Below are 24,995 nucleotides of genomic sequence, written 5' to 3' on the forward strand. Positions count from 1 at the left end.
ACAAAAAGCTTGAAATCAATCCCAAGTCTGGATTTTGCATGCTTTATCATCATTTACTAAATCAATGGGTTGGCCAAAACAACATTTAACATGAGCTGCTGTGTGGTAAACTAGAGGAAAATTCCATGCTAGATTCCACTGTATTTTAAGTGTTTTTCTTTCTGATTATATTCACTGAAAACTTAACCAATGGAACTTTGGTGTCAATAGTAACACTTCAACCTTACCCCAGCGTAGAGTTAATTCTCTGGGCTTAGCTTTGCTAGCCAAGCGAATAGGCTGACAAGGTCCAGGGATAACAGCTGCTGTCTGAACAGCCAGGTCATCAGAAACCTACCAAAAAATGTGAGGCAAAAAGTTACTTCCATTTCTATTTAACATTTGATATACTCTATTTATCATTCTAATAAGCAATGCCAGATAGTCCATGGTACTGCATGTAATTCTGACCAGTTTTGCTATTCTTGAAGGAAAAAGATAAGGCTTCTAATTCCAGTTGTACTAGCTTACCTGGCTTTGACCTGCAGTACTGCAGCAGTAAACTCTTAGTCTATACCAAGTACCAGGCTTGAGACGATCACACACACATTCCCTTGCTGAACCACTAAATGCGACGTTCCATTTATTACCTGGGCAAAGCAAGAAGATAGTATCATAACAAGTCTATCATGTCCCCGTTCGGGAAAAATTTGGCATATTATAGAAACTCTACATAATTATGGGTCTCATACAAAGCTAACAACTGCTTTTTATAATATGTGATTTCAAGTCACATAAGCAACACTACACATATTAAAACACTCAACTACATAAATACATGCCAGTTCAATATTGAGAAATTTTTAATTAGCTTAGGATGTAAAACACATATTCCTTACCATTTAAGGTTTCAGAAATTTCTAAGACATAAGTGTGAATTTCTGATCCACCATTGTCTTTTGGCGATTCTGCAAAATAAATATGTTTATAGCATTAAAAATATTAGCTCTAATTCAAGTAAAGTTCCTAAGGTGCACATCAAACCAAATTATTTACATGTAGCAGGCATTCTCCATGGACAGAAAGACAGAAGTCCTTCCCAGAAGGTGACATCATCTGACAGAACTGGCACGGGAAAGTTAACACCATCTGTAGCACTTGAAGGGTTTTAGATGCCATACATGTAATGTCACACCAGACCACCTCAGTTCCACATTTAGCTTAATGGCTAAATACAAATCCAAGATGCGATGGGTGACTAACAATCTCTATTCTGTTGTCCACAGAGAACACCTACAGATATGCGAGTCGGTTTTCTCAAAGGACAAGCATGATACTAAGCTCTCACAAGTCGGACTCCCTAGCAACAGGTCATCTTTAACACAAAATGTGGAAAAAAAAAAAAAAAAAACCTCAGACAGCCTAAAGGTAGACAAATATGCTTGTACTGTCTACAGTGGTTACTGCCCATTTTAATGAAGGTAATCTGAAAAACAAGAAAATAGGTCCTGGGGAAATGGAGTTGGATTCTAAACCTCAAAGAAGTTCCACAGGACAGGTTGACCATATGTACTGTTTTGTTGGGACTTCCTTGGCAAAAAATAATGAGATGTGAACATATGGACAGAAATCTATGTTGGAACCTTGCAGAATTCCTCTGTAGAGGCTGACTTTAAGTAGACTACCAATAGTACATGGCTTGGATATTGTGAGCCTTAACATGACCTTTTAGGTTTAGGCTTGCTTGGGCGTAAGGTGATAGTGAAGCCACTTAAATAATGTTTGTTTGGCAGTAGGAATCACAGATTTATGTGGATCAAATGAAAAAAAAAAAAGTTAGGTGATATTTCTAAGGGCATTAGATTGTGCCAACTGAAGGCTAAGGTTCTGTGCAATCAAAAGTGTGATCAAGTTCCAATTAAGATCAATGTTGCAGCCTAATCCTTTTGGGGGTTCTTTCTGATGGTTCCCCTTTCCTTTCAAACCACATATTTTGCAAATAACTAAGCAGGATTTTGTGCCCTTTGACAGATGCAATCTATTAAGACATTTTTGAATATTACAGCACTTCCTACTTTGATGCATGTTTTGGTTCTTACTCAAATAGATTATTGTAATTCCCTAATGGCAAGTCTACCTCATTATGCTTTGCGCAGGATTCAACTTCTTCAAAATACAGCTCTCTTTGGATTGTGACAGGTTTCTGATTATGTAAAACTGCCTTGATATTGTTGGATTAGTATGGTCTATAAAAAAAATTCTCTAAAATGATAAAAGGCCTACACATGGAGTGCACATTTAGTTGCCAGCATGTCCAGCAGGGGCACTGATATTAAAAAGCTGCAAATGGAGAAAAAGAGCCTCTGGCTCTCCCCCCCAATTACATGTTGGAGCAACAAGATGCACTTTGTCTTAGCTGTGTTTAGGTTGGGGAGCAGGCTTCAGGGTGTTGGTGTTGTCATCCTGTGCAAGTCCCCTTTAAATTGGCACTTAAGTGTGCCTCAGGACAAATGTAAAACATGGCTTCCCATTGTGAAATGTAAAGTCCGTATCTATTTCTCTGGCATGCCCAAATCATGTTCCCTTGAATTTCTGCATCCGAAGGTCCCACATGTACAATAGTGGCTTTCCAAAATTCCTACTTGCACATATATGGAATCTAGAGGAGTAAATGCCGCCAATTATATGTCTAAATGCTTCTAAAATGACCTGCACACACACCTGTTTCCTTATAAAATACTAGCTTGGTTGCACCTAGATGTTTATGTTTATTAAAACTACTTGATAAATCACCAAAATGTGGACAAGCCAAGACTAGGCGATGTACAATAAAATATCAAAGAAAACTGAAAAGAACTCCAGTTTTAAAAGTAAAGCAAGCTCTTTCAGAAAGTACAAAGACAAGGGAACACTCGATGAAATTACATAGAAATACTTTTAAAACAAATAGGAGAAATAATTTTTCACTCAAAGAATAGTTAAGCTCTGGAACTTGCTGCCAGAGGATGTGGTAACAGCAGTTAGTGTATCTAGGTTTAAAAAAAGGTTTGGACAAGTTCCTGGAGGCAAAGTCCATAGTCTGTTACTGAGATGGACGTGGGGAGAAGCTACTGCTTGCCCCAGGATTGGTAGCATGGAATGTTGCTACTAATTGGGTTTCTGCCAAGTACTTGTGACCTGGATTGGCCACTGTTGGAAGCAGGATACTGGGTTAGATGGAGTATTGGTCTGACCCAGTATGGCTATTCTTATGTTCTTAAGCATACCAAGACAAAGGGAGAAAGTGAAGGAAAGGAAGTGTAAATTAGTATATTTTATCATCTATGTACATACTTGCAAACTCTGACCATGCTCTACTCCTACTGGCAAAGTGAGCACCGTCATGTAAATGCACATACTTTTTTGCCAGTTGGAATTTTACAACAGGCCATATCACAAATTATAAAATTACTCCCCAAAAGCACATCCTGCAAATAAAGTTGCCAAATTCAGTCACTTTGCACATTTGTAATGACTACTTAATGAAAAAGGTGACAACATAAGTATAATTATCATACATTATAAGCCACATTTTGCATAGGTTGTTGAGTTAGGAATTGAGATGTACAGGTCAGGATATGCTTAACTCCCCCTATATTTTACAAAAAGCTCTGCCAAACAAGGAATCTTTTGTAAAATACCTATATGAAAGTCACTATATATTTGTCAACACAGTCTTTTATGTTGTTTTAATAATCTAGACTTCAGATTTCCGGTGTGTTTATTCTAATTCATAAACTTCACCTCTCCGCTGTATCTTTATCTTGGCAGCGGGAATCCTCATTAGCCTTGATTATTGAATTTTCAATTTTTTAATTTTTTTAAACTTAGCACTTATCTTATGTTCCGGCTTTTACTGGTTAGCTCTACAGTGCGCTTCTGTTTCGTAACTTCTTCATCTGGAGCAATCACTTTAGTATGCCAGTTCTCGTGCCAGTTATGTCGTTTAGCTACCTAGCTTCTCCGTCTTTTTGCTTGTGTGCATGTGACACAAGCAAAAGACGGAGAAGCTAGGTAGCTAAACGACATAACTGGCACGAGAACTGGCATACTAAAGTGATTGCTCCAGATGAAGAAGTTACGAAACAGAAGCGCACTGTAGAGCTAACCAGTAAAAGCCGGAACATAAGATAAGTGCTAAGTTTAAAAAAAATTAAAAAATTGAAAATTCAATAATCAAGGCTAATGAGGATTCCCGCTGCCAAGATAAAGATACAGCGGAGAGGTGAAGTTTATGAATTAGAATAAACACACCGGAAATCTGAAGTCTAGATTATTAAAACAACATAAAAGACTGTGTTGACAAATATATAGTGCTGTAGTAGTATTGATTGTTACAATTTTAGAAAGCACTAGAGTAATCGTGTAATTTACTATATGAAAGTCAGCAAATATGTGTATTTGCCAGGACATCAAGCAGGAGCAGCAAATTTACATGTGCAGAAACAGAGGCACCACTTGAGGCTTTATGCATTGTGTGTGAACTTTGCAACATATTTGTGAACTTGCTGGTGCCTACACACATATTTGGCAGATCTTTAAAAACTGCAAGTACAAGAGCAGCCGGTTAAGGAGTGAAGCAAAATAACTCCTTCTTCAGAGTTTTTGAGGTCTGTTAGACATCATAGGTTTGTGCTACCGCCCCCTGAATCACTGGTGTGATCTCAGGTCCAACGAGGAGGTAGCAGGCACTTGTGCAAAAGATGATGGCAGATGGGAAGTACAAGCACATTTTTTCGTTCCACCTAAGCCAAGTGAAATATCTACATACTATGTATACAACTTAACTTTCTAAAATCGCCATGTACATGTGTTTTCAATTTAAATGCCTTTATTTCCACATGTAGATGCTTCTAAAATGACCTCCTGTGTAGGAAAATATTCCTTAATTTGAGAACAAGTTATTCCACAGCGTTCATACTGTTGTTCACTAAAAAATATATTCAAATAACTGCTTCTAAAAATTAAAAAATTAAAAATAATTCTCTATAATTTAATATATAGCTGCTTAAATTTTTTGTGAAATGAGGAAGGGCCAGCATGGAATGTAACTTACCCCACATGATTTTTACAGCCTGTGCATTAATTTTTCCCTTTACGCTAGGTTTACTTGGAGGTCCGGGTTTATCAGGAGCTGTAGTATATTCTACAACTTCACTGGGGTTACTTTTTCCTTCATTGTTCTGGGCAAAAACCTGTTTTAACAAAGAATATGAAATACTTGATTACTGTTTAGATGGACAAACATTATAACTAAAGCAAAAGGAAACTGTCTTGAAATCATCTTTAATTTACAAATGCGATGAATCCGCCTGTGCTTCAGCTACGTGGGAAACTGCGGCCTCATCAACAGCACAACTGTCTTCAGTCTCCAGGCTCCCAACGCAGCATCCCTGATACTGCTCCGACACTGCTCTCTGCTTAGCACAGTGGGAGCAGCATTTGATCAGCTCTGCAGCCATGCGGGACACTACTGGCTTGACCTGCAAGGAGTAAATCACTCACCTGGTTCTTGAGGAGGGTTACTGCTGCAGGAACATGCTAGTTGCTGCTCACCTCTACCAATCTCTCGCACAGGAACTGAATTTCAGATTCCTGACATGGAGCTTACAAGTGCTCAATCAAATCTGCCAGCAGAGAACACTCCTGCAGACTGCTTTCTGTTTGTTTGTTTTTTTACATGGTGAAGGAGAAAGGAGCAAAGCAAGAGGAGGGAGGAAGGGTGGGAGGGGGACCTGGGTGACCAGGTGTCTCCCCAAAGGCGGCACCATACAGTCGAAAAACCCCAGGCTACACTGAACTAGGCCAGAACAGGAGCCAGCAGCTATGAACCGAGAGCAGAAGGGAAAGCGTCCATCCGCCTGCTGGAAATAGAGAATACTGGCTGAGCAAGGAACATGACGTCCCATATACCATTTCAGTTCAGTGTTCTCTATCTCCACCTGCTGGTAGATGGACACAACCCACAAGTCTCTGGATTCATCTGCTGCTGGTGCTAAGGAGTGTTTTGATGTCTCCCACCACTGATCACTCTTGGCCAACAGAAAAGCCAGTTAAAAGTCAAGTTCAGCTTCCATTCTGGGGCCTATCCTATTCTCAGCCTATACAGCTCCCATCTTCCAGGCTAGGCCTGCCTCCCAAAGCCTCTTATACTAGGCACCTATGCATATCCTGAAAACCCAACCTGTCTGCAGTCCTTGAGAATAGTTCTTGACTACCACTGTAATAAAATATGCAAGCATTCTATCCAGCCACATTTTCAGTGATTTTATATGACATCTTGTGCTTTGCAGCCTAGCAGAATTATTTTTCAGGTTAAAATCAACAGAAAACAAACAAACAAACAAAAAAAAACCCTCTCTGCTTTAAACGTCAACAAAGTTATGAAACCTATTTACATACCCTAAACTTATAGGAAGTACTCCTTCGAAGATTTGTTAAAGTGCAAGTGAGTTCTTCTCCATTTTGTTCAGGTTGAAAACCATAACCCTAAAATACACAGAAAAATGATTTTTTTTTTAGCTGCTGTAAGGACTTATCCTCACATGAATAAATCTGAAATTCATTTTTTTCCATTGTAACAATTGTTGACACATTCCCCCAAATTCCATATATCATGCCTTAATTTCCATGTGGAAATTAGAGTGTATTCAGTGTATTCTATAACAATGCGCATAACTTAATGAGATTTACGCACACAACTTGTTAAGTGTAACGTGTTGCGTGTAAATTTTAAGTTGCATAATTGAAAAGGGGGCATGGTTATGGGTATGGAATGGGCAGGGCAAGGGCTTCTAAAATCTATGTGCATTACAGAATTCATCCACTCTGCGCCTGAAGGGGTGCAAGGTAAAATTATGTATAATCATACCTGATAATTTTCTTTCCATTAATCATAGCTGATCAATCCATAGACTGGTGGGTTGTGTCCATCTACCAGCAGGTGGAGATAGAGAGCAAACTTTTGCCTCCCTATATGTGGTCATGTGCTGCCGGAAACTCCTCAGTATGTCGATATCAAAGCTCCATCCGCAGGACTCAGCACTTAGAGAATTACACCCACGAAGGGACACTCTGCCCAGCTCACCACCGCCGAAACGGGGGAGGGGAATTAACCCAGCTCATCCCCACACAAGTGGGGGAGGGGAATCCGTCCAGCTCATCCCCGCGGAGCGGGGGAGGGACACCACACCCGCCGATGCGGGGGGATCTGGCTTATCCTGCAACCGCGGGAGGAGCTGACTGACCCTAACACCGCCGAAGCGGGAGGGGTACAAAGCTGCCCTACAGCCGCACAAAGCGGGAGGGAGTGCCGGCAGAATTTTAAGTCTCAATCCAGCCCCGTAAAACGGAGGGGAGAGGAATGCAGCAGCTCACTGTAACACAAACTCGTCTTAACTCTTGAAGAATCCAAGTGAAAAAACTTGAACACGAAGTCTTTCTGAAGTAACTGAAGACTAAACTTGAACCTGAAATGCAACCAGAATAAAAACAGTACAGATATCTGGGAGGGGCTATGGATTGATCAGCTATGATTAATGGAAAGAAAATTATCAGGTATGATTATACATAATTTTACCTTCCATATCATCAAGCTGATCAATCCATAGACTGGTGGGATGTACCGAAGCAGTACTCACCCAGGGCGGGACATTGAAATCCCTGACCTCAACACTGAAGCTCCAAACCGGGCCTCTGCCCGTGCAGCCACAGTCAAACGGTAATGCTTGGAGAATGTATGAGCCGAAGCCCAAGTTGCCGCCTTGCATATCTCTTCCAAGGAGACGGATCCGGCCTCTGCCATCGAGGCCGCCTGAGCTCTCGTGGAGTGAGCCTTCAGCTGGATAGGCGGCACCTTCCCCGCGGCCACATAAGCCGCTGCAATGGCTTCCTTGACCCATCTTGCCACTGTAGGCTTAGCAGCCTGCAGACCCTTACGAGGACCTGCAAACAGGACAAACAGATGATCCGATTTCCGGAAATCATTGGTCACTTCCAAGTATCTGATGATGACTCGTCTCACATCCAGATATTTAAGAGCAGAGTACTCCTCTGGGTAGTCCTCCCTACGAAAGGAAGGGAGACAGAGCTGCTGATTCACATGGAAGCGAGAAACAATCTTGGGCAGGAAGGAAGGCACTGTGCGAATAGTCACTCCTGCCTCAGTGAACTGCAGAAAAGGCTCTCGACATGAGAGCGCCTGGAGCTCGGAAACTCTTCTGGCTGAAGTGATAGCCACCAAAAAGACTGCTTTTAACGTCAGGTCTTTCAGAGATGCCCTCGACAAGGGTTCAAAAGGCGGCTTCTTTAATGCTCTTAGTACCAGGTTGAGATTCCACGCAGGCACCACTGAGTGCAGAGGAGGGCGCAGGTGATTAACTCCCTTGAGAAAGCGCACCACATCTGGCTGCGAAGCCAGGGAAGCACCCTTCAGGCGGCCCCTGAAGCAAGCCAGAGCCGCTACCTGGACTTTAAGGGAACTGAGCGACAGGCCTTTCTCCAGACCTTCTTGCAGGAACGCCAACACTGAAGAAATTGGAGCAGTGAAGGGAGAAAGTGAGCCTGCTTCACACCACGCTGCAAAGATACGCCAAACCCTGGCGTAAGCAGTAGAAGTAGAGCGCTTCCTCGCTCTCAGCATAGTGGCGATGACCTTGTCTGAGAAGCCCTTCTTCCTCAGACGCTGCCGCTCAATAGCCAGGCCGTAAGACCAAAGGGGGAGGGATCCTCCATCACCACGGGACCCTGATGTAACAGGCCCTGCTCCACTGACAGCCGCAGAGGATCGTCGACTGAGAGCCTGATCAAGTCCGCATACCAGGGATGCTTTGCCACCCGGTCTAGCACCCTGCCCAACATGGGCCAGGGCGGGAACACATAGAGAAGCTCTTGTGTCGGCCACTGTTGGAGAAGAGCATCTACTCCCAGGGATCGAGGGTCCCGTCCTCTGCTGAAAAAGCGCAGCACTTGGCAATTGGCCGATGACGCCATCAGATCTAGGCTCGGCTGGCCCCAGCGCTTCGTGATGTCCAAGAACGCCTGAGCAGATAGCTGCCACTCTCCGGGCTCCAAGGTATGGCGACTGAGAAAGTCCGCCTTGACATTCATGACTCCGGCAATGTGGGCCGCTGAAAGCTGCTCCAGGTTCACTTCCGCCCACTGGCAAAGATTCATAGCCTCCTTGGCTAGAGGGGCGCTCTTGGTACCTCCCTGGCGGTTGACATAGGCCACAGCCGTGGCATTGTCCGACAGGACCCGTACAGGCTTCAACACCAGTACCGGGATGAACTCCAAAAGTGCCAACCGAATGGCTCTGAGTTCCAGGAGGTTGATAGACCACTTTGCCTCTGCAGGAGACCAGAGCCCCTGCGCTGTCCTTCCCAAGCAGTGGGCTCCCCAGCCCGACAACGAGGCGTCCGTCGTGACGACAATCCACTCTGGGGTCACCAGAGGCATTCCCGCAGACAACTTGTCTGTCTGCATCCACCAGCTCAGCGCCTTGCGCACTGCTGGGTCCAAGGGAAGGCGCACAGCATAATCCTCCGACATCGGAGTCCAGCGCTGCAGCAAAGAGTGTTGAAGCGGTCTCATATGAGCCCTGGCCCAGGGCACAACTTCCATCGTGGCCGTCATAGAGCCCAACAGCTGCACATAGTCCCAAGCCCGAAGGGGAGAGGCTACTAGGAACTGGTCCACCTGAGCCTGAAGTTTGACAATCCGATTGTCTGGCAGGAACACTCTGCCCACTTGGGTGTCGAATCGAACTCCCAGGTACTCCAGGGACTGAGTCGGGCGCAGCTGGCTCTTCTCCCAGTTGATGATCCATCCCAGGGAGCTCAAAAGAGCAACTACCCGGTCCACAGCTTTGCCGCACTCTGCATAAGAGGGGGCTCGGATCAACCAGTCGTCCAGATAAGGATGGACTTGTACCCCTTCCTTTCGTAGGAAGGCCGCGATGACCACCATTACTTTGGAAAAGGTCCGCGGAGCAGTAGCCAACCCGAAAGGGAGGGCTCTGAACTGGAAGTGTCGTCCCAGGACTGCAAAACGCAGAAAGCGTTGATGAGGAGGCCAGATGGGAATATGCAGGTACGCTTCCTTGATGTCCAAGGATGCCAGGAAATCTCCTGCCTTCACTGCCGCTATAACAGAGCGGAGAGTCTCCATTCGAAAGTGCCGCACTTTCAAGGCCCGATTGACCCCTTTGAGGTCGAGGATAGGCCGGACAGAACCTCCTTTCTTTGGTACCACAAAGTAAATGGAGTAACGTCCCTTGCCAAGCTGACTTTCTGGCACCGGAACGACCGCGCCCAGGCGGATCAGATTGTCCAAGGTCTGCTGCACTGCCACAGCTTTGACCGGAGACTTGCAGGGAGAGAGTACAAACCCGTCTTTTAAGGGTCGGCAGAACTCTAGTTTGTAGCCGTCTCTGATGACTTCCAGCACCCACGCGTCTGAAGTTATTGTGGTCCACTCGCCCAGAAACGAGGACAGCCGTCCTCCAATCTGCACTGGGGCGTGGACCAAGACCCCGTCATTGGGTACGAGACCCTGGGGGAGGACCGGAGGGAGCACCTCCGGGACGGCGGTCTCTGCGAAAGGAATGCTGCTTGGGGGAGAAATTCCTCTTGAAGGAAGAGGGGGCAGAGCCCGACTTGCCCGGGCGGTACCGACGGGCTTCCTGCAACCGTCCTCTGGAGGTACCGGGACGAGTACTAGCCCGAGCCCTGACCTCTGGTAATTTCTTGCCCTTAGACGTGCCGAGATCGGTCACGATTTTGTCCAGCTCGACCCCAAAGAGCAGCTTGCCTTTAAAAGGCAACCTAGCCAGGCGGGATTTAGAGGCGTGGTCAGCAGACCAATGTTTCAGCCAAAGCCACCGCCGCGCAGAGATTGTCTGAGCCATGCCTTTCGCTGAGGCCCTCAAGACATCATACAGCAAGTCTGCCAAATAGGCTAAGCCCGATTCCAGGGCCGGCCAATCAGCCCTCAAGGAATGATCCGAGGGGGAAGCCCGCTGCACCATAGTCAGGCACGCCCTGGCCACATAGGAGCCGCAAACTGAGGCCTGCAAACTTAAAGCAGCCGCCTCAAAGGACGACCTTAAGGCCGCCTCCAATCTTCTGTCTTGGGCGTCCTTTAGGGCCGTGCCACCTTCCACCGGCAACGCCGTTTTCTTAGTCACCGCAGTGATTAAAGAATCCACGGTAGGCCACAGATAGGCCTCACGTTCACTCACAGCCAAAGGATAGAGGCGGGACATAGCCCTAGCCACTTTAAGGCTCGCTTCTGGGACATCCCATTGAGCCGAAATTAAGGTGTGCATGGCATCATGCACGTGGAAGGTTCTAGGCGGGCGCTTCGTCCCCAGCATAATGGCAGAGCCAACAGGGGCTGAGGGAGAGACGTCCTCCGGAGAGGAAATCTTCAAAGTGTCCATGGCCTGTAACAACAGGTTGGGCAAATCCTCTGGGCTAAAAAGCCGCGCTGCAGAGGGGTCATCCGCTCCATCCGAGCGGGGATCCGTCTCCTCCAAGGAATCCGCAAAGGACCGTTGGGAGACCTCAGACACGCTGCCCTCATCTACATCGGAGGAGACAAATTCCTCCAAGGCCTGGGAATCAACCCGAGGGCGTTTACCTCTGGGAACCTCAACCTCTTTACCAGACGAGGGAGCAGGGGCAGCGTTGTGCATGAGGAAGGCCTGATGCAGCAGCAAAACAAACTCGGGGGAGAAACCCCCCAGACTGTGCACTTCCGCAGTCTGGGCAACAGCCCTAGACGCACCCTCAACCGGCGCTCGCAATAGCGGGGGAGAGACATGCTGCGCATCCAAAATGGCGTCCGGCGCGAAACTCCGCGAAGGAGCCGTGCGGGAAGAACGGCTCTTAACTTTAGCCGCTTCTGTGCCGTCGCCCAAATTAAGGGCGTTCATGGCATTAATGTCTCCAACCTCAAGGGCGGCCCAAGAAGAAGCCGTCCGAGCCGCGTGGCCGGCCAAGATGGCGGAGGCGAGGAGCGGGGGATGGGCGTTTATGGCGGGAAAAACCGCCACGCCGGAGGAAGGACCGGGACATTCATCGGTCACGAAACTGTCACCCAACAAGGGCGAATCAGGCTTGAAGACCCCTGCATCCCCTCTAGAAGCGCTCAAGCGACCCGGGGAGCGACCCTTTGCGCCCTCGCCCTCCGACGCCATATGCCACGAGGAGAAGAATCGGGGAACCCCCTGCCCGCTATAAAAAGGTAAAAATTACCTGCTGTCCGCTCCGAGTTGTAACGACCTGGTGTCCCAGTGAGTAGCTGCAATAGACGCTTAAATAAACGTCGAAATAAACGCCTTTAAAGACGTTCAAAAATTTTTTTTTTTTTTTTTTTTTTTTAACGGAGCCAGCGGGAGGGGGGAGAAAAGGAGGGACCTGGCACCACCAGGTTTGCACTTGCTCAAAAGAGCCCTCAACCCCAGGCACTCAACAAAACCTAAAAATTAGGCTTGGAGGCCTAGCCAGAGCTGCTGCTGTGTGTGACCACCACCTGCTGAGATAGAGAACATACTGAGGAGTTTCCGGCAGCACATGACCACATATAGGGAGGCAAAAGTTTGCTCTCTATCTCCACCTGCTGGTAGATGGACACAACCCACCAGTCTATGGATTGATCAGCTTGATGATATGGAAGGTGCAATTTTAAGTAAATGGGTTAAAGTTCCTTGTTGACCTTAATATTTACTGTTCCACAAAATTTTAATGGTTAACAGTTTTGTTCACTCTATATTCTGACGGAACTTTGGTCATGTGACTTTATTGTATAAGGATGGGTAGGGGTGAGGGAGAGATTGGCTGGAGAGTGGGAGGGTAAGGAGGGAAATATATAACATCTGTAACAGATTAAAGCAAATGGTTATGTTATTTCCCCTGTTGTGGCAGCTTTACCTTGTGATGGCTGTAATCCAGTTGCAGATATCAATAAAAATTATTAAAAAAAAAAAAAAAAAGACAAACAACAAAAAACATTGCACCTTCAGAACATAATGCTCTTAAAGGTTTATTATATCTCTAGCACAGATGTAAAATAAAAGGTGTATCTTGTTGAACAGCTTTGTAAATCAAGCACAGTATCTTGAACTTTACTTGGTATGCAACTCGCAACCAGTATATGATGTGAGACTCCAAAGACTGGGGCATATGTTGAATCCAGAAAAGAGCTCAGGCCACAAAATTTGCACAAAAGGCAGCCTGGCTCCCATTGCTGATAAACTCTCCCTTCTTCTTCAGCTTTAGGCCAGATCTCTTCCACGACTGTTCCCAGGATGGGGCTCCAGGCCCTATCCTATCCACTACATCCTTATAGGCCTGTTGAGCCCTCACCAACCTGAAGAAGGTCCTGCTGCTCCTCCCCTCACCATATTTGGGGTTGTCCTGGTCCTGCCACCTCACCCCCCTCACCCTGCAGTCAGGCCAAATATTCTAAAAGCTGTCTGCTATCTCATGTATAAGCTATTAACCTTGGACAGAAATACTGGCCAGGGTATTACCTGCTTTCCTACTGCTAGTGCCTGACTGAGAACTCCAAACGGCACCTCCAGCCTGAAGACAGGTGAGTCTCACCACGCAGGACACACAGCCTAGAGATAAGATGGCAGCAGTTTCTGCCAGAAGAAAAGGTACTCCCGATATGACTCCTGACACTTGTGGGCTTGGTCTTGACCCAGAACGAAATCCGCAGTAGTGGAATCCAGCTGCCCCGGCACATCCCAACCACAGGTAGGGCAAAGACTCAGCTGTTAAACTCTGCCCACTGCAGTATCTGACACACACTGACAGGCTGCACTGGGCCATGACAGCCTCTGCCTAGCTTTCCTTGCTACCAAAATGCTGCAAACCTGAGTCTCCCAGGGCTGGTGCTTCCTCTCAAGTATGCTGCTCCTCCCCTCACTATATGGAGTGTTGCCATGATTTGGGTTTCTGCCAGGTACTTGTGACCTGGCTTGGCCACTGTTTAGAAAACAGAATACTGGGCTAGATGGACCACTGGTCTGACCCAGTATGGCTACTCTTATGTTCTTCTGTTGCCTTATGTCTTCTTTTTTTCCTCAATATCTTCAAATTAGCCCGCATAAGGGGAAGCGGGGAGGCGAGAGCAGAGAATAGACACAAAGAGCACAACACACATACCTGTGGGATCCCTCCTTCTAATCACTGCCCTCCATTGGTACAGGTCCCGTGGGATCACAGCAACTGAGTACAAGCCCACCAGGGAAGGCCCATGGACCTGACCCGGTACTAGGCTATGATTTCTAGGCTCAAGTAGGAGAAGGTCTGGAAACCAACCCAAAGAGTTACTATCACGGATAGAGGGTCAAATAATCAGGTCAGGTCATGATCAAAGCCCCAGGCAGCCCAACCACACCACACCAAACTGCAACCATCTGCTGGAAACAGAGAATACAGGTAAGTTTCAGGACTGCACCAATCCTTATAGTGGTGATGTCACTGAAAAAACTCACTGGGTCTACAATGTTCACTTAAGAAAAGCTAAAAAGCATTATGTGGTTCATAGACCCATCTAAAGACTTGTATTCTATTTATCGATACATGATTTGTCCCAGCCCAGTCTGTAGTCAATAGCAGTCCGTCAGCTGAGACCCTATCTGCCTTCTTCATAAAGTTAATACCTTATTAACCTCTTTCCCATCTTTGCCCATCCCCTCCCTGCATGTCCTCTCTGTCAATGTCCTCTCGCTCTGGTTCTGCCACACCTTATTTTTTTAAAAATAAAACTATATCTACTATGTGACCTACCTTTTATGTTCACAACCCCATCAACATGGCTAAAACTACTCACCTTAGGTCTATTGCCTACACTTCTGTCATCAATCTCAGTTTGTCCTCTGGGCAATTTCCTCATCCCTGGGAAAACGCATCGGTTCATCCAATCCTGAAAAAGCCAACTTAGATCCCACTATCCCCAGTCACTATCGCCCGATATCAAATTTTTCATTTATGTCAAAGGTCTTAGAAAAAGTAGTATTCCATCAGCTCTCTTCCTATACAGATAAAATCTTTGCCTTGCATCCTAACCAATCGGGTTTCAGACCCCATCACAGCACTGAAACTGTAAGGGCGATTCTCCACTGAACCTTTTAAAAATTTTAAATCTGCTTTAAAAACTTAGCTATTTAAACATGCTTTTGAGGTATCAAGTTAACCGGCTACTTTTTCCAATTTCTCAGCAGGAAGCCTTCATCCCCCCCCTCCTTTTTCTATACCTTTCCCTCTTTTTTATCTATACTGGTGTGGCTGCTGTACTTTCCTATTAAAAATGGAGTTCTTTTCAAATTTCCTTTGTTTTTAGTCTGCACAAAGCTCTGTATTGTTCTATCAGCTAGAGCGGTTTAGCAAGTTATTATTATTATTATTAGCATTTGTATAGTGCTACCAGACGCACACAGCGCTGAACACCTGATACAAAAAGACAGTCCCTGCTCAAAAGAGCTTACAACCGAAATAATACAGACAGACAAGACAGTTACGGGTGAGGGAGTAATGGGAGCTAAAAAGCAGCAGTGAAAAGGTGGGTTTTCAGCATAGATTTGAAAACAGGTAGAGATAGAGCTAGACCTATAGGTCCAGGAAGTCTATTCCAGGCATAAGGTGCCGCAAGAGAAAAGGAGCGAAGCCTGGAGTTAGCAATGGAGGAGAAGTTACAATAAACTATAAGCTAAACAACTTCCATTTGCAGGTTGGGGAGCACAACTCGTAGGTCTGAACTGGTCTAGCAGAAGGACAAGAAAATAGCTATTCACTTTCAAATGACTCCCATTGATAAAATGGGTAAATTAATCCTTCTACTGATAGATAGGGATTAAATGCATCCCTAGTGATTATCAAGGGCTCTCTAATAACAATCTGGTGGACATTTTAACATAAATCTGAAACTGAATAGTGCCAATTTTCTTTATCCTGGCCTTAAACAAAAACCAAGGGAAAAAGTGAATAGGATTTTAGTCATTTTTAACTTTTGATATTTACCCAAAAATGATTCATCCTAAATTCCTCTTGGTCTTGAGGAACTACAACACTGATACTAATATAAAAGGGAAAACGTGAGTAGAAGTGAGAAAAAATGGAAGAGAAAAAATAAACAAATGGATGAGGGGAGGAAAAAAAATCAAGGAGAAAAACAGGATCTATTAAGGTTAGCTTCTATCCAAAAAAGCTTAATTTTTCCTTTCACAGCTTCCATTTAGCGCTTTGTTGAGCTTCTTTTTACATTCCCCTTTTAAAGGTAAAAGTGGGGAGAAGGTTCTTCTGGAACAATTTTCAGGAAAAAAAAAAGAGTTCAAGAGTTAAATTAATTCAGTGGTTTATAATTTATTTCACATCATATTAAAAACAAATCCAACTTACAGATGATTCATCTTCTATCTCTAAAATGTAGGTGAGGAATTCATTTGAAGACATGCCATTGGGTGGGCTCCACTGTAATGTCATCCAGTTTACCCCAGCTTCAATCAGTTTGGGTGGCTGTGGTGGTGGCGGAACACTTCCTGAGGTGTAATACAGCACTGTCTCACTAAATCCACTGAAAAGTTACATTTAAAGCGATATGTTAAGGTTCAGCTCTCGCTTGTATTGAATAATTTACTTAGTATACAGTATGCAATTTTAAAATTCTAGATATACCTTATTCCAACATCATTTTTAGCAGCTAATCTAAATGAGTATTTTGTAGACGGTGAGAGTTTGGTTAGCTTGTACTGTTTTAGATGCCCAAAGTAGCACTCTTTGAAGATTCCATGTTTCCCCTTAAAAAAAACAAACAGAAAAAAGAAAACAAAAACAAAATGTGGAAATGGTCTTTGAAAAACATAATAAAACAAAATTATTTTAAGACTGAACAGAATGTCCAAAAGTAAATTTTAACTGGTAACGTCTACAATGTGAAAGAAATAAATTGAAAGAGCCACAATGAGTCACCCTCACTGTAGCAACAAAATATAAAACAAATACACAGCTCAGCAAGAACCTCATGCACACAGTACAAACGCATGATGCCACAGCTATAATGGTACAGAATTCATTACTAGTTTTTCCCTATTATCTATTTTTTAACCAATGTGTCCCAGCTTCTGCAATAGCATATTGCAATGTATTAAGGCTCCCAACTGGAATGCATCAACGTTTTGCACTTAAACAAAGTGGAGTCGCATGGGGGGTAATTCTAAAAAGAGTCACCTAGTTGTAAGGTGACGAAGGCACATAAATGATGACATTCTAGTTTATGCATGTAAGTGGCCAAATACATGTGTAAATGAATACCAACTAGTGGAAAAGTACACATCATAATTTGATGGTTTGTACTTCTCTGATGGGCATGTGCATGGGTGAAGTACAGAGGTACATGCATAAACAACTGAATTTTATCATCTATGTGCATATACGTGTGGGTATTTACAATAGCTAATGTACGTGATCGCTCCTTAATGTATGCACCATTAATGTAACGGCTCCTTAAAGTATGTGCCATTTTCAGCCATTTGCATTAGTACTGTAATAAAGAAAAGTAGGTGTCTAATTTTCTTTGTAGAACAGGCTTAAAATAGTGTCTATTGCAAGCTCCCAACATCTTTTCCATGCATATCCCTACTGCCGATTGATCAGCAAACTTAAAATGATTGAGAGTCCTTCTAAATACATTTTGCATATGTCAAATATTATAGCAGTCCAATATACAAAACAGTCCAAATGTACAGGTTAAGGTTTGAAAGGCGACTTTTCAAAAAACTGAGGAAATATATTGATCATTTTTTGAAACCAATGAAATATATTAATTTTATTAAGGACTAAGACTGTCTATTGGACAATAGGATAGTTAGAAATGAATAATATGATATTCCTACTGAAATAAATACAAATTATTCTATGTTGAATTCAAGGCATAGATATGGAGTTAATACATTAAAAAGGGTTATCCTGTGCAACTAAACAGTTCACGTTATTCAGCATACCACATACGGAATACATCAAATCAAAATGTTGGCTATATTTTTAAACTTTTGCTTCAGTCTTCATTTTTTAGCCTAGCAGCTTCCAATTGTTCCTAAGGACATTCAGCCATATTTGTAATGCCGCAGGGATACGTACTGGGATCAGTGCTATTAATATATTTATAAATGACCCGGAAATCGGAATGAATAGCGAGGTGATTAAATTTGCAGAAGACACAAAATTATTCAAAGTTGTCAAAATGCATGCGGCTTGTGAAAAATTGCAGGAAGACCTCAGGAAACTGGAAGACTGGGCATCCAAATGACAGATGAAATTTAATGTGGACAAATGCAAGGTGATGCACATTGGGAAGAACAATCCAAATCATAGTTACCAGATGCTAGGGTCCACCTTAGGAGTCAGCACTCAAGAAAAAGATCTAGGTGTCACTGTAGACAATACGCTGAAATATTCTGTCCAGTGTGTGGCGGCAAGCGAAAAAAGGATGCTAGGAATCATTAGGAGAGGGATCCAAAATAAGACCAAGACTATTACAATGCCTCCGTATTACTCCATGGTGTGAGCTCACCTTGTGTATTACGTTCTATTCTGGTCGCTGTATCTCAAAAAAGATACAGCGGAATTAGAAAAGGTTCAAAGATGAGTGACCAAAATAATAAAGGAGATGGAACTCCTCTCATATGAGGACAGGCTAAATAAGTTAGGACTCTTAAGCTTGGAAAATAAAGAGACAGCTGTGAGGAAATATGACTGAGGTCTACAAAATCCTGAGTGAATCAGAAGTGAATCCTACAAAAGTGAATCAAATTTTCACTATTTCAAAAAGTACAAGACCAAGGGACACTCACTCAAGTTACATGGAAATGCTTTTAAAATAAATAGGAGGAAATATTTTTTCACCTAAAGAATAGTTAAGCTCTGGAACTCATTGTCAGTGGATGTGGTAACTGCTGTTAGTGTATCTGGGATTAAAAAAAGGTTTGAACAAGTTCCTGGAGGAAAAGTCCATAGTCTTGTTATTGAGATGGACATGGGGGAAGCCACTGTATGCCCCAGGATTGGTTGAATTGAATGTTGCTACTAATTGGGTTTCCACTAGGTACTTGTGACCTGCATTGGCCTGAAAAAGGGAAGGCACCAAAAGGCAAAAGTTTGACGTGCTGAGGAAAGATTAAAAAAACAATCTCTCTGCTCTGTGGAAAAAGTTAGACTGCTGGTCCCGTGCCTGAACTTCGGGCGGGAAGGAACCCACACATACACGGTGGGGGCACTGCCTTAAAGTTTTTAAAGTGACAGTGCACTACTGCATTGTCTGCACCAGGCTCCCTGAATGACATCATCCACATGTGAGAATATTATGCCCGCTTGTCCTTGGAGAAGAAGTATCTACAACATTCGACTATTTAACCTTGAGATCAGATTTGGAAATCTGAGATATTAAAGTATCCCAAAATGTTTGTTCAGTCTAATTTTCCTTTGAATCACTACATTAGTTTCTTTGTAATTCTTTTTGCAGTAATACTGGAAGTTTGTATCCATTTTCTTTTTTTTTATATCCATATTTTATAACCATTTTCTTGTTTTTTATATCATGTGATTTAATATTTTTCTTATGTAGATTTCTTTTTAGAGTCATATGTATACATATACAAACTAATGATTAATAATATACAAATACAAAAGGATCCTTTTACAAAGCCATGCTAGCGATTCCAGGGCAGCAAATGCAACGAAGATTATATTTGCTGTGCTGGAATCGCTAGTGCAGGTTTGTAAAAGGAGCCCCCCAAAATTTCTCTCTCCTCCCCAAAATCCTTATATTATACAACCAAAAACATTATACCCACAAGAATACCAGATGACTGGAAGGTAAGTACAGTTTATAGTTTATTTAGACTTTCTATACAGCCTATAATGACACACAAAACTAGGCAGTGTACAATCCTAACATTAAAAAAAAAATCTACAATATCATAAACAAAAGAGAAACAGCCACACAAGAAGACAGAATCAATCATTATTACAACAAAAAGACATTAATAAATAGCACATCTTAAAATTTGGGAAATATGCCTGTGAGAAAGCCCGACATCACACCCCCAGGGCTCAAGGGCCAAATGTCTACTCGAATAACCACGTTTTTACAGCTGTCTTTAATTCCTTAATGGAGGACAGAGAACGTATATTAAGTGGTAAACTGTTCCAAGAAGCAGGGGCGGTAAAGTAACAAGCACTGTGTCGCATATATTCAAAAGTATGCCTGTTTTGGTCCAGGAAGAACTAATCGATAGTCATTTATTGATCAGAAGACAATAAGGAATAGTGAGGACAGCCAAAAAATCTGGAGCACCCAATTTAAACACTATAAAAGTAATAATCTAATATAATAAAACGCACCGCGAACGTTCTGAAGACAACGTTCTGAAGTCACTCAAACACTCCCTGTAGGGTTCGTGGATTCATGGTGTGAAGCCAGCCAGGCTGCCAGCCGTCTCTGCCCCGCCCTCGCGTCAAACGTCATGACGTCGAGGGCGGAAAAAAAAAAAACAAAGCGCAGCGTCAGGGAAGGAGGCCGCGCTCCCGACGTCTCTAGCCTTCCCTTCGCTGTGTTCCGCCTTCTTCTGACGTCAAGGATGACGTCAGAAGAAGGCGGAACACAGCGAAGGGAAGGCTAGACGTCGGGAGCGCCGCCCCCTTCCCTGACGCTGCGCTGCCAGAACCGCCACCGAGGTAAATTTAAAAAGAAAAAAAAAAGGGATGTTGGGGGGAGAGAAGAGGGTGGGCAGTAAAGTTGAACAATGGGAGCGGGAGGGCAGGGGAGAAACGACAGCATGGATGCGAAGGGGGGGGGGGCATGGATGCGAAGGGGGGGGAGAAGAGGGCAGGCCAGGCTGGGACATGGGAGAGAGAGGAGCATGGATGCGAGGGGGGGTCATGGAAGGGAGAGAGGGGAATTGCTGGAAAAGGATGAATGGAGGGGGCAGGGGACAGAGGAGCATGGATGGGCATGGATTGGGATGGCAGGGCTCAGGGAGAGAGGGGAATTGCTGGAAAGGGATGAATGGAGGGGGCAGGGGACAGAGGAGCATGGATGGGCATGGATTGGGAGGGCAGGGCTCAGGGAGAGAGGGGAATTGCTGGAAAGGGATGAATGGAGGGGGCAGGGGACAGAGAAGCATGGATGGGCATGGATTGGGAGGGCAGGGCTCAGGGAGAGAGGGGAATTGCTGGATAGGGATGAATGGAGGGGACAGATGGGCATGGATGGATATGGATTGCAGGACAGGGCTCAGGGAGAGAGGGGAATTGCTGGATAGGGATGAATGGAGGGGGCAGGTGACAGGAGCATGGATTGGGAGGGCAGGGCTCAGGGAGAGAGGGGAATTGCTGGATAGGGATGAATGGAGGGGACAGATGGGCATGGATGGATATGGATTGCAGGGCAGGGCTCAGGGAGAGAGGGGAATTGCTGGATAGGGATGAATGGAGGGGCAGGTGACAGAGGAGCATGGATGGGCATGGATTGGGAGGGCAGGGCTCAGGGAGAGAGGGGAATTGCTGGAAAAGGATGAATGGAGGGGGCAGGGGACAGATGGGCATGGATTGGGAGGGCAAGGCTCACACTCTCTCTCTCATATACAATGTCTTTCTGACTCTCACTCTCACACACTCTGTCTCACACTGTATCACATTCACTCTCTATGTGCCACACAGTCACTCACACACTCGCTTGGTCTCATACACTCACTCTCACAGAGAATCTGTGTCTCACACACACTCTTCTCTCTCGCACACACACACACTCACTCTCTCTCACACTGTGTCTCACATACACACTTGCACACACTCTCATTCTCACACACACACTCTCTCACAAACACACTCACACCCAGACTCACTCTCTCTCTCACACACACACACTCACACTTTCACTCTGACTCTCACACAGTCACTCTCACATACACTCTCCCAAACATACACACTCCGAGGAAAACCTTGCTAGCGCCCGTTTCATTTGTGTCAGAAACGGGCCTTTTTTACTAGTATCTTATAGATGATCCTCTGTCCAACCGTTATTTTTCTTTAAAATAATGTGGTAACTTGATCCGTCTTCTTTGCATGAAACATCACAAAATCATCTACGGAGAAGCCCCCAGTTACATGACAGACTTGATCGACTTACCAATTAGAAATAAATCCGAATAAACACGATCTTATCTAAATCTACACTACCCAAGCTGCAAAGGACTTAAATACAAAACAACTTACGGATCAAGTTTTCCTACATAAGCACACAACTGTGGAATGCATTACCAAAAGCATTGAAAATGACATATGACCACCTACACTTCCAGAAATCACTAAAAACCAACCTGTTTAAAAAGGCATACCCTACTGATCCAACTTAAATGCCTGAGCTCTGCAACACAACCAAACTAAAGCATGTAATGGACATAACACAACTCTTTCGTTCTCCGATTCCCTAATGTGGCTCTGCCACATGAACTTGATGTTACCACAACATCACCCTGTATTTGTTCACACCGGAGCCTGCAAAGGCCTCTCCGGTACTATGTAAGCCACACTGAGCCTACAAAAAGGTGTGAAAATGTGGGATACAAATGTAACAAATAAATAAAATAAACTTTATCGCTATATTCTAGATAGACTGTAATTTCTTGAGCAATGTACAGGGTAAACTGGAGTAGACGATATTACAATAATCAATTTTGGTAATGAGAAGAGAGAGAATAAGGCTGTGAAAAATACTCTTATAACCTTCATCATCTCTTTCCATATTAATCTCAAGAATTTCCATGACATATCTCTCCCTAAACCCCCCCCCCCCCCCCCCCCCCACACACACACATACACACACATTGCAAAGTAGGGTATTAACGTCAACATAAAATAAATTAATAATGAGTGAGGACACCTGTCACACTAAACTCAGTACAATGAGGAAGAAAAGACAAACCTATGACTTACCTGATAATGTAAGATAGGTGCATTACAGATATACAATAACTTATCAAAATGCATGGTTATTCCATAGTAATATTCTTTGTGGGTTTGATAAACACACAGGCTACTGAAACACTCACTCAGAAGTACATTATCACCACCTTGGACCGTTATGTACCAGAAAAATAAAATATGATGCTTCTAGTAATGTCAGACACATTCTTGGAGACATAAAACCTACCTCATCCCATTCCAAAAGAAAGTTAGTTATTTTACAACCATTGTCATTCGAGGCCTAAAATAAAAAATATTTAAGGTAAATGATCCAGCACTGTTAGTTGTTTTCATACACACATGTTGAAATGTAATTAAAAAAAAGATGTAATTTAGCAGTACACTTTAAAACAAAATACATTTTCAATTAGACGAAGCCTGGTTTTCCACCTGTAACAGACGTTTTCTGTAGATAGCAGGATTGATCAGGCATACGAGTGTGTGATGTCGTTTGAATGCCCCATGATGGAACAGTTTTCCCAGAGTTCAAAACTGTGTGAATTTCTGAGCATGCATGTGCATTGTTGTGTGCAATGGTCTCCTCAGTTCCATAGCTCAAGAAATAATGAAACTCTTGGGAGGTAGGATGGACAAGATGCCAGATCAGTCTAAGGAAAACACCTGCCACGGGAGAGAAACAACGCTTTTTCTGTCAACAAGTATAACTGAGTGGCCAATGATCAGAAGCAAACAAGAGCACTAGAGGTCAATAGCGCAGTACTAGCGCCCACGTTTGCTCCCACCAGATGATCAGAGCCAGCGAGCGCATGTAATAATGGCCTTACCAGCTCTGAAGGCTATGCATACAAACAAAGGTCTCCCGCATTCTTCCTTCATGATTAGTGGGCAGCACCAAAGAAGGGAACTGCTACCACTGCAAATCCTACGCCAGCTCAGAGCTGGCGTTAGGGTTTGCCAGCAAAGGAGGAATGAGGGAGACCCACTGAAAAGGCTTGACAGATCCGGGATTTTCTCCTAGACCTGTTAAACCTTAGGCCCCCCTCCCCCACCCCCAAACACAAGACCTAGAGGTCTAGTGGGACCGCTAGCTTCTCTCCCCCCCCCCCCCCCCCCCCCCCAACATTGAACAAAAACGTCCTGGTGGTCCAGTGGAACCGCTTTCTAGCTAGCCCGCCAGTAAGTGGAGGAGTTTATAAGGATTATTTTTCAGCTCCTAAATTAAAAGGAATTTTCAACTGAAAATTTAGGTTTCTAATTTTGGCTTGAAATTGGGCACAGATTTAGTATCCTAGTATATGAGCTTAAATTTAAGAACTCAGATTTTTTTTTTTCAATTATCAGGTCCAACGTGTACAGAAATTTGCAAGTTCAATCATGCATAATACACATTACAATAGTTTGTGAATAACTGCAATAGTGTATCAACATATGAAAATCGATACAGATTGATGAACAAAAAATAAAGGAACAAAAAGCCTAAACTGTGCCTTTCTGAATTCACATCAGATCAAAAAAGTTGTGCCCAATCTGCTTTTTGTTTTCTGAAAGTCACTTTAGCTATAAAGCATCTGGTGAAACTAAAACTGTTGTTCTCAGATAAACCTTACCCAGCAGATGACAAAGACAATTAACACATGTTTAAGCACTATTAGTGCTGTACTTGCTTCTCAACTCCTCAAATTTTGAATAGGGCTGTGGATTAATTGAAATTAATGCATTAGCTGGAGAGACTAAACATGTTAATCATGAGTTAATGGCATTACTGTGTAGGCTGCTCTCGCCCTTCCCTTCTAACATCACTGTATTTGCCTGGGTAACGGGAAGCATCTGCAATGAAAGGCAGGCTTCCTTCAACGGACCCGCGAGCACTCCTGTAGCCACATACTGCTTCTTCTGATGCGACTATCTGTTTCAGCGGCTGCAAGAAGGCTCTTGGGGCCAGTGGAGGCAGACATTGCCTGCAACCCAGGCAAGTACAGCAATGTT

At 44.0% G+C, this 24,995-nt stretch overlaps 1 protein-coding gene across 2 annotated transcripts in view; it reads right to left on the bottom strand.

Annotated features, from left to right (window-relative positions):
• The window catches only part of LOC115473827 (fibronectin type-III domain-containing protein 3A-like), a 175,980-nt gene that overhangs the window by 35,285 nt on the left and 115,700 nt on the right, over nt 1-24,995 (bottom strand). For both annotated transcript variants that reach the window (XM_030208946.1, XM_030208948.1), the window contains exons 11-18: nt 23,236-23,289; nt 16,704-16,825; nt 16,428-16,602; nt 6,421-6,507; nt 5,075-5,213; nt 879-947; nt 511-629; nt 228-333 (exon numbers count right to left, since the gene is read on the bottom strand). In XM_030208946.1, coding sequence (XP_030064806.1) covers nt 228-333; nt 511-629; nt 879-947; nt 5,075-5,213; nt 6,421-6,507; nt 16,428-16,602; nt 16,704-16,825; nt 23,236-23,289 — 871 coding nt within the window. The remainder of the gene's footprint in view (nt 1-227; nt 334-510; nt 630-878; nt 948-5,074; nt 5,214-6,420; nt 6,508-16,427; nt 16,603-16,703; nt 16,826-23,235; nt 23,290-24,995) is intronic.

The sequence above is a fragment of the Microcaecilia unicolor genome, chromosome 7 (genome assembly GCF_901765095.1).
Source record: "Microcaecilia unicolor chromosome 7, aMicUni1.1, whole genome shotgun sequence".
NCBI classification, from domain to species: Eukaryota; Metazoa; Chordata; class Amphibia; order Gymnophiona; family Siphonopidae; genus Microcaecilia; species Microcaecilia unicolor.